We start from the raw sequence: 11,309 nt of genomic DNA, 5'->3' as shown, positions 1-11,309 counted from the left end.
AAACAAATACTGAAGTAGCAAATTATTTTAACGTTTACCAAACGATCGAAAAAAGCGGGATAAGCCCCGCTAAGCAGGAACTTGTATAGGTAACTAAAATAAGTACCTTTTTGTATGGTTGCCAATCAATTTCGAAAACCAGACTTATGCGTTTTGATGTTCTAGCCGTAGTAATCGTTTCTGTTACAGTATATGATTATACAGTTTGAAATATTCGCTGTTTTCTGAAGTTTTTGTTGGAAAAGCAAAAAATGCTGTATGATGAATATTTTAGCGATAAAATTATTATTTAATGGTATATGAAGTCATTTAATTTAATTAGATTAAAAGTGTATGCAGATCGCTACGTACAATCGACACTATATCAATTCAACATTGTTGCTGCAAAATCGCACCTATCAAGAGTGCATAAGATATCACTGTTTAGCTTGGTATTTGAGTATTTTTATATCGTTGTTAGGTTCATATTTCAAAGCAAAGCTCAAAACTCGAGTCATAATATTATATTCTGTCCTGTGATTCGTATAAATATTGAATTTCAAACAACCAAGCGTTTATGTTTGACATAGAGTCGAATTAGAACTTCGCTCTGTAATTCAAATTCAAATTGTGAAGGCCCTTTTCAGGACGCTTACACACGTCCTAATAGGGTCTTGATCAAAATAGAATAGACCCCCAACGTTTCTTGCTCTACCACCACTTCGGGAGAACATAAATCGGCTGGTGCTGATAAGAAGTGGCGGAAGAACTAACTGAAAGACTGACTATCTTCCTGACAAAAGTGTCAGTCTTGTAGTATACTACAGCGACGTGCTCTGACTTCTCACGGGTGCTATACCTTCCTCTTGGACCACTCTTATCTATTGATGAAAACTGTATTAAAATCCGTTGCGTAGTTTATAGATCTAAACACACAGACAGCGGGAGCGACTTTGTTTTATAGTTTATACTATGTAATCTACATGAGGTGGACCGACTTCATAAAGGTAGCAGGAGGCGCTGGATCCACCAAGCAGCGATGTGGGAATCAATTATGTACAGCAGTGGAGGACATCGATGAAGATGATGGCAGGAAATACCATTTACAAGATTGCTTACTGATAGGTAATACGGATCTTAGAATCTTACGCCCGTATTCACAAACGAGGCTTGCTGCAAATCGAACGCACAGCGTTGAATAGAGCTCTGTGATTGGTACGTGTGTCACCCCGTGCGTCCACGCGCACTGTGAGACCTCATAGTAATGTTTGTGAATACGGTTTACCTTCCATTGGTATCTAAAAGACCACACAAAACACACATATAATAAAACTTAACGCTTTCCGATATCGCCCTTGAGCACATCGGCTGTTATAATACCTTACACGCACAAAAGTATCTCATTACGATCAAATTAAGTATTAAAAATGAAAATAACCGAAAAAACGGTTTTTTCATTATAATTATCGTAATACTTGTCATAATTAAAACATTCGTCCAGTGAACTCGCCATCGGCCATAATGGAAATTAATTAGCAGAAGGGTCAGGTGCTTTTCTTAAATATAGATTTTATACACGTACCTGGCAAGTGTAGAATCCACAAGTTGGACAGACGATCTCTTATAGGTAGCAAGAAGGCGCTGGAGACAGGCTGCTACCAACCAGCCAATCTGGAGCTCCTTGGGGAAGGTTTACATCTGGCAGTGGACTACCATAGACTGAAATGACGAAAAAGGTTAATCAAAAATACATTTCTGTACTCAAATGCATTTGTTGTAAGATTAGTTGGGGTCAAGTTGCCTTAAAGCTGCCAGCGTGGAGAGTTACACAAGATTCTATGTTTTTTCCTCTACAGAATAGAAAGGGTTGTTCTCCTGCAGTGCAGACTGATAATAATCAGGCTATGGCACACATCAAAATAACTGGCCACAAAAAAAATGAGAGAAGGGTAGGTAATCCCTACAGAGAAGAATAGTAGGTAATGTATGTACCACCTTTTAGTGACTAGCGAAGAAATATGCAAACATCAGGCCTCCGCAATCCTGATGCCACTGTAAATTGGAAAGAACCGTGTTCCTGCATGGAGATAAGGACCCGATGATCAAGATGATTTGATTAAAATTTAGACAGAACGAAATCGCATAGAAATTTGCATTTTTTTTTAAATTACTGACTATTAGTTCCACTTATACCTGATTTTGAATGAAAGTTTTTTAAGTTTCACTGGCTAAACATATTAGACCTACTGCTCTCACCTGAGTTATGGTACTACATTGCGTGTTGGCTGCAACGCTTGCAAGGGACCAGGTTCAGTTATGCTACATTTAGCAAATTGCATTTCTCTATGACCGTTGGAGGAAAGGTCACGCGTTCGATTACCGGCTAAGACACTGTGAATCTAATTGTTAGTTCGCAAATGTTCGTTTGTGTTGTTTAGGTAATAATTTTAGTAAATATGTATTTTTTTTCTTATCCTTATTTATTTTCTTCGTGGGTGGTTCATAATTACAGTCGTTAGTTAATTAACAATATTTATAAAATTCTTTAATTAAAATTATTATTTATTTATTTATTCCCCTATCTTATACCTAATTATCGTCTAGACTTGGCATTTGAAGCATTATGCGTGGGTATAATGACATGGAATGTACTGTTTTTGACGATTTTGATGTTAGATCGAAGTGTGCGGGTTCGAATCCCATGATGAGGGGCAAACGTTGATGTGAACTTCATACCTGGGTCTTAACACCCATATTTACGAACATTACTATGAGGTCTCATAGTGCGCGTGGACGCACAGGGTGACACACGAACCAATCACAGAGCTCTATTCAACGCTGTGCGTTCCATTTGCTGCTTCACTTAAGCAAGCATCGTTAGTGAATATGGGCGTTAGCTTGCGGATTCGAATCCCATGAGGGGCAAACGTTGATGTGAACTTTTTTTTTTATCCACAACGAGGAAGCTCTTGGCCTGTATCTCACCTGATGGCAAGTGATGATCAGGCCGAAGGTGAAAGCGAGCTTCACCCGGAATCCTCAACCACGGAGGAACTGGCTATCTTACCTCTAACTGCCGGAACACAACAATGCTGTTAACATTGTTGTTATTGCGACAGACTTAGGTAAGATGGTGGTAGCTAACCAGGCGGACTTAGAACAAGCCCTACCACAAACCATACCGAACAGAAAAATCTGCCCCCACTGGGAATCGAACCCGGGACCTCTGCGTCTGAAGCAGGTGGTCTTACCACTAGACCACAGAGGCGGTTAAAACTTTTTGAAACCTGGGTCTTGATGGTTTAAGTGGGTACCTAATCAGGTCAAGAGATAGGTCCATATAAGTAGGTAAATGCTTTATATCCGTTGAGTAGGTTATGTCTTTAAGGTTTTATTTTGGGACAAAAACCTTTGGTTGTCGTCATTTGCTTTGTAATTCAAGAGCTTCCTCGTTGTGGATAAAAAAAATTAATGGCTGGAGAAGTATATCCTTAAATTCTTGCTTTTCTAAAATTCTTCAGACTAATTTTTGTTGTGTGTTCAACTACAGTTTTACCTACTTTTTGTTGAGTTTTTAAAGATTCAGTAAGAGCATCTTATGTTACCAGTTGTAAAATTTTTAGTAATAATGTGTTAACTTTTTTTTACTTCAACGTTATAATTATCCACAACGATAGAAACAGCTGTTTCAGTTTTTGGACATTTGATATTCCAAAATTATTACAAACAGATTTGATACGAACTCGGTACCTACTACTCGTTTTGCTATAATGGTTGAAATTCTTTTAAATTCATCAAAATTATAATAAATGGACTTCGACTTACTTTCGAATCAAAAAGTGTCACTACTAAAATTATTTGGCACACTAATACTATGGCCCTCTGTCGGAGTAAAAAGTCACTAATCTTGCAACGCATTTACTGCCATCTAGCGATAAAAAAATCAATTACTTTTTTTTATCAACGCCATCTGTACTTTCAAACCCGAACTACTTGCAGCTCAAACGCAAAGTTTCTAAGCAGACAATGGTTAGTAACTGCTTCAGTATCTTAATCACAGATGGCACTAATAGCTGCTGAAGTAGAAAGTAGGCAGTTATTGTAGAGTAGTTTTTAATGCTTGAAACAGATGGCGTTAATAAAAATAAATTATAATACGTATCGAGTTTGCTATTACATGAATAGATGGCGTTTAATAGGCATGAATGTTTTAGTTCTATAATATAATAAGTGTTGTACCTACTCACTTAAATGAAATAATGTAATATTCTTAATAAGCATAAGCATTTTTTTTTTGCAAAAATCTACTTACATGATGTTGTAGCAGTACTCCTAAATTATTTACGACTTTCCTATAGTCTCTGTCTGAGTCTATGCAAATGCAATGCATCCATCTAAAGCACAAAGACGGAAAAATCATCTTCAAAAAATAATACATTTATTTACTTAAAATAATTTCTGCTGTTATGCTGATTTGGCAAAGCACAGTGAAAGGTACATACTTTAGCTTTAAAGTTTCGTTCTCAGTAACAAACAATACTATAATATTTTTTAAACAATTCTTTTTTATTTAAACCGACGTTTTAAATCGACGTTTTAAACGACAAGCAAGGATTTGGAGTTTGGCAGAAATATTGTAAGTTTATAAGACAGTAAAAGTAAAAATGTATTTAATTCAAAAAAAAGTTATTAATTAGGTATGGGCACAGAATAATAATAAGTACTACTTATGGGTTCATATTTTCCTTCTTTAGCTTTTAAATTTTCTTTTTGCAAAAAATGCTAAAACTTTAATTCAGCCGTGTCCGCTCGCCGCTAGATGGCGCTAACAGTTTTGTAATTACAACAATCGGCAAAAATTTAATGTTTTATAGGATTTTTCATAGAAATTATCGAGTAAGTATTTCATAAATACAAATACTTTGCATACTTTTCAATCATGGTAGCTATTAATAATAAAAAGAATTGTTTAAAAAGTATTAGTAAAAGAAATAAACTTCGATTTAATTATCTAATGCTTTGTCGGATTTCTAGAGAATAATACGATTTAAATCTACTAATATTAAATATGCCAATTATTATTTGCAACTGCAATATACCTAAAAAGAGGAAAAAGAAACGCGCATATGAATCATCCTTTTTATTTTTTAAAATAATTATAGCTAACCGTTTCGGCAATAATAATTACTATCTCCGTTAATGACACAATAAGCATTGCCGTTGTTAAAATTAACTGCACAATCAAATAAACATACAAATTTGTTCAATCAAAACTCGACAGCAACTAAATTAAACCTTAACATAAATCAACACTAAAAAACTATACAATATACCGTAAGATTGACTACATACATATCGGATACAAAAAATAACCATTTATAAAAATATAATATTCAATAAACACATTTTGTTTAATACTAAAATAATTAATCAAAAACATGGCATCGTTTATTAATGTAAAAACTTAAGTTAACCTTAAATAACTTTACAATAAAAATTAATAAACAAAAATATAAGTTTGTATGAATGAACACTGATACAGAATCTTCTATGAATTTGAGAAATCCAACACAATTTTTATGTATTATGTTTTGGCCTAAACATCGATTAGGTACATCTTAATCATCACATCACATGCCTAAAGTATATACAATTTTGTTTATTTTAACGCCAAACACGAATTTTGACTGCTAGCTAAATGAAAATTTTACTCTAAACCGCTAAACATTATTGAAATTTACAATAATTTATACGCCGAAATAGGTACAATTTTGACTCTTACAAAACTGCGTTTCCAATGTCCAAATTTCTACAATTTTATCCCCGAAAAAGTTTTTGCGTACCAATCGCACAATTTTGACGTTTACAAAAACGATTCTGTCTCATTAAAGATAAAAAAATTCGTAAATAAGACTAGACATACACCAATCATAAAAACATTTAGATAAAATTTCTGCAACAGGATTGCAAGGTACAATTTGCAAGATTCAATGGTACAATTTTTGTAACAGAACAATTGCACACAAATATTGCAACAATTTTTCAGAAAATAAAAGTACGCCGTAACAACGAAAATGCCCTATGTGACATTATAGAGGCTAGAAATACAACGTAGACAGAAAATTAAATGCGCTGTCAGTATTTTTTAAAACCAAAAGTTTTCTTCAGATTTCTGAGGAATCAAACTGCCTGTCAAACCTGACGAAATTTATCCCTGTCATCGTTTAGAATTTTTTTCATAATTAAGAAAATATTATTTGTCCGTAAAGGTATTTTCACTTCGAAATGGATACGACATCTACCGTAGGGATACAAATATTCCCATAAAACACCAATAATAATAGATCTGATTATCTATGACATTAAGTACGAATAAGTACACGGTTTTTTTTTGTATTTATGTGGTTTTTTTTTATTTCGTTGTTTACTACTTCCGTAACATATATCAAGGACATAATGTTGTGCCTAATATACGTCACACAAAGACAAATTTATAAAAATGTGTTATCTGAAAATGGTTACATTTTATAAATTAGTCCCGTTGAATTACATTACATTAATTATGCTAACTTACAATAATATACGTTAATAACTACTGTGTGGTATAATTGAAAACCTGGCTATCCTGTCTACTCTTAAATTACGTGTAATAATTGTGTATATTTAACTATATATTGTAAAACAAGCTGAAATACAAACAACGTAAACGACAAAGCTTCAAAACAAAAGCCTTAACAGACAATGAGGATGTTTAATGTAAATCAACAGCAAGTCATTTCAACAAACTCAACAAAAAACGCTGTGAATCGTGTATTATTTTATTAATCACGTTTTGCAACTTTGCAATTTTTGTACACAAAAATTGTAAAATCGCAAAATGTGTGTACAGAACACACACAATTCACAGCGTCTCCTTAACATACAAATAAAAAATGTAATGTAATTGCTGGATGTTGTTGCAATTAGTAATAGGTATTTTTACACAAATACCTTCATTTAATTTTGTTTACTCGTGAATTGCGGTTTAACTGTTACCGCGCGAGCAACAATGAAAATGATCTTGAGAATATTTAACCAATTTTTCTATCAACACAAAATCATCAACAAAATTATTTAACTTTAATTATTATAATAGCCAATTAAACTACAACATTAATCGTAAGCATCATATCCATTTCACCGTAAAAATAAAACTAACAGCGCATTTCTATGGAAAATGTGGTATGTGGAGATGGTAAAAATCACACACTTGTGTATCGACTTAACTGAATCCAGTTCTATTGATACTAAGACGCAAATCTGAAGAAAAATGCTTAAATGGAAATAGCAGGGCAGTTTTCTTCATATTTGCCATGGCGCGGTGAGCTATGTCATCGCATTACTGTTAATTAGGCATTAGTATTAAATATACACAGCTTAACTACGGAATTTTTGTCGTAAAATAAAATGTAGAAAAAATTTTCTTTTTTCATATTTTTATCAACATTAAAAAATTTATCCATCGAAAACTTAAAAGTAACCTCTGTCAACTCACAGACACGATCTGATTTATAACTATTCCTTTTTCGATGATCACAGAAATTACGATTGCACTTACTTTTTCGTGTGGCATGCCAATACACTAACACCTATTCAGAGTATTTTTCGTATATTCAAAAATCTTAAATTTAAATTCCGATCTCGAAAATACAACGTCCATATTATATTTTTTTTACAAATATTTTTTTTACATTATACACATGCCGCACAAAAATGTAAGCCTAAATACCGCTTGAACACTTTCTTGGAAACGTAACTTTTGATCTAAAAATCTAATGTTAGGATTCACGATCCGTGCTTTTTAGTTTGTACAACTCGCCACCGCGAATTAAGTTCCCTAACACGATGGTTCTTTAATTACAACTTTAAAAATACCAAACGTCCATAAATTTTTCCTTCTACTAAGACCTAAATTTAAAACAATACCATTTATACAATATTCATAGGAACTTCTTTTGTTGTTATATTAAATTTATTTATATATTAATTTATGAGGACATTTTTTACATAAATAGCGATCCGTTCACTTTTGATTTTTTATTGCATTGTCGAAACCGTAATTTTTTCAGTCGAAAATGTAGTTTTAGTCTAATTAGAGATTCACGTTTCCTAGAAAACATAATCTTTATCAAGTAACCTTCGCGTCTTGATGGTACTGGCCGTTTCATTCCAAATAATAAGTTAACACTTGCCGAAAAGTTTTGTATTTCATAAAAAAAAAGACATACACCAACTAAAAGTTCAATAATAACTCCCATCCTTAACCAAATGTCACGACGAAATTATAATGAATTTTTGGGCTATTGCATTGTGATTTTTTTCTTTATTTACATTGATAAACCGCGACAGCGTGCGCACCTGAGACGTGTCACGACACTGATCCACGATAATACCAATATTAATTCAAGAATGAAATAATTACGTACATTAAAATCAGCTTACTATACCCTACCTATGTTACGATTATACGTATGATATTACAATTTCTGTGGACAATATTGATTACGAACACAATTTTGTCCACATCAATCGACACTTATTATAATACATGATGATAATATTAAAAGAATTCATATTCGGCAACACTTGACATTCTTATTGCAAATTGCAAAATGGTACACAGCTTTTGCAAAATCTGTGCCACATTTTGTAATTTCGTTTTGTTCATCTTGAACTATAAATCTATTGCAATGGCAACTGCTGTGCATCCTAGATGCTTTGTTACTGTTCTGGTGGTTAAACGGAAGCGATCTGCTTCTCTTTTAACCATTTAAAATGATTCACTGGGCTATTGTGGTTCATTTAAAAGCGTGTAAGTACATATAAAATAAATAAAAATGTAAAATATTTGGGCTATTTCTCAACATTCGTGATGATGGAAAGAATGTCTTGTGTGTTAGTTGTCTGATGTCATTCGAAGCTTTTTTGTCGAAGTTAGATGTTCTTTTCTTGTGAAGTGATCATTATTATAATATTCTTCTTCGACGATGTCCAATTTATGTCTTATATATAATTATTGTATTGTCTTGTCTGTTTGTGGAGTGAAAAATCGCTATTTGTTATTATTCACGTACAATTTCATGAAGCAATCATTTTATGTACATAAAAAGAATAAGTAACGGCAGTCTTGTGAAAAATAATAACCAATAAATTTTATATATACAACTATACAAATTATTGTGTAAATAATTGATTTTTGTTAAAATAAAAAATAGTATTTCAATAATAAAAATAAACGGTTTCTTTTTATCTAAACAAAAGCTTCAACATTACGTAACGGGCCTACGTATGTACACTAACAACTAATATGGCAATTATTATAAAAATAAAATATACGCCAAGAAAAGTTAGCCATTTTAGTCTCAAACGATAAATATAAAAATAAAAACTTTTTGAAATTTCCTCTTCAATAGAATATAATTTGTGCGTTCAAAACGTGACTAGCATAAGACGTGTTATTGCGAGAAAAGATATACTTAATAAAAAAACAAAATTTTAATAATATAATAGCATCTAAATTACTCTACAGAAACTTAATAAGCAACTAAATATTGCAAGTCTCGCTAAATGCGATTAAAAGTGCTTAAACCAGTTTGGCACATCCAAAACTTTGTACTAAGCTAAGAAATACACTGCTTCGTGGTAAAGCTAAAAAAAAATAAATACCTCATCTCTATTAATAATAATAAAAACACTCAATAACAACCAAACAAATAATTATTGAAGATTGCACTGAATATTATTTGTCACATTTTCTACATCTAATTACTTGTTCGGGCGAGTTTCTGTTCCATTTGCTCATTTATTTAACTAATCGCATTCCTCTTTATATTTACACGAGAAACATTTCCAACTAAACTTCCGTTATTTACAATAGTTAGTTCTATCTAAGATTTAGCGTTAATTTAGTTTTTTTACCATATTTTTCCGGTTTAAATTATAAATCGAAACAAAAATGTTTCCGAAATATGTGTCAACGAAATTACTAACCAGAGGCGATTTCACGTTCACACTCCGTCGAAAAAAATGTTTTTGTCCAAAAAATACCGAACGATTTGTTTACTATACCTAGATTACTGCTATACGATTTTGTGTTTGGCCGAAATCGCGTCGGATTAGTAATAGCTGAATTTTCATGGTTGAGGGTTTTGTTGGAGGTGGACCGCCTGTTGTGCGGCCTGTTGGGCGGCCTGGGCGGCCTGGGCAGCCTGCTGCTGCATATGTTGCTGTTGAGCAGCTTGTTGTGCGGCTTGTTGTGCGGCCTGTTGTGCGGCCACTGCTTGCTGTGCGGCAACTGCCTGCTGCGCTGCCACTGCTTGCTGCGCGGCCACAGCTTGCTGCGCGGCTACCGCCTGCTGTGCGGCCACCGCCTGCTGTGCTGCCTGCTGTGCAGCCTGCTGTGCCGCCTGCTGAACCGGCGACGGCAAATTAAAGCCCAACATCCTAGGATCGTGTAACCTCAACGCCTGCTCCAATCTCTGCTCCTGAGCGATTCGGAACGCCTCCACTAACTCTGGTGATAGTTGTCCACTCGCGTCGTTTGGTGGTTGGGGAGGAAAGCCTCCGTTGTGTCTCAAGGGACTGGCCGCTTCCGTGTTGTGCGCCGCCGCAGCCTGCGACACGGCCAATCGGAGAGCCTCGGCCTGACTCCGGAGTAAGGCTTCAGCTTGTTGAATTCGAAGTGCTGCTTCCGAGGGCGCCGGCGGTGTTTCAGCCGGCGGCTGCGTCGGTGGCGGTTCTCTGGCCAGCTGCTGTCTCATCGCTGATACTAGGTTCGCTGCGGCCACCTGAACAGCATTGGCACCTTCTCCTGGCTGAGCCATCATGTTCGCGGCTGCCGCTGCGATTGCCGCTACTCTTTCATCTGGGTATGCTTGGTGGCCGTTGTTAGCCGATCGGAGGAGGTCAGTCAGTTTGTTGACGGCAGCGCCCGCTTCGGACCCGGCTGAGGAGGATAACCGGCCGTTGGAGGAGGAGTCAGAGTGCGCTGGCGAGGGTGGCGCCAGGTTCAGAAGGCCTGATCCTCCAGCCGAGGCGGAGACAGCGGCAAGTATGTCTCGTTCTCGTCTCTCGGCCGCAGCGCGGGAGAGGACGTATTGGGCGGCGAACTGGTGTTTTGGTTCCATTCTCATATGCTCCATGTGAGAGAGAAGACCTGGAACGTAAGATTTTAATTTAGATTCTATAGAATTAACTAATCTATTGTTATTTTCTTGATATGTTGATGATGGAAGGTCTTGGAAGTACATCGACAGCTGTTAGTCAAAACCAAACACAAATGGAGTTCAATG

The 11,309-nt window shown here is 35.1% G+C and overlaps 1 protein-coding gene across 1 annotated transcript in view; it reads right to left on the bottom strand.

The window, feature by feature from the left end:
- Window positions 1–9,451: 9,451 nt before the first annotated feature.
- The window catches only part of LOC114350013 (zinc finger protein squeeze), a 48,483-nt gene continuing 46,625 nt past the window's right edge, over window positions 9,452–11,309 (bottom strand). The window contains exon 6 of the mRNA XM_028300635.1: window positions 9,452–11,173. Coding sequence (XP_028156436.1) covers window positions 10,152–11,173 — 1,022 coding nt within the window. The 3' untranslated portion in view covers window positions 9,452–10,151. The remainder of the gene's footprint in view (window positions 11,174–11,309) is intronic.

This window comes from Ostrinia furnacalis, unplaced genomic scaffold (assembly GCF_004193835.3).
Source record: "Ostrinia furnacalis isolate ACB-3 unplaced genomic scaffold, ASM419383v2 OfSCF0770, whole genome shotgun sequence".
NCBI lineage: Eukaryota > Metazoa > Arthropoda > Insecta > Lepidoptera > Crambidae > Ostrinia > Ostrinia furnacalis.
Note: the sequence above shows the minus strand (reverse complement) of the source record. Positions and strands in the feature narration are given on the sequence as shown.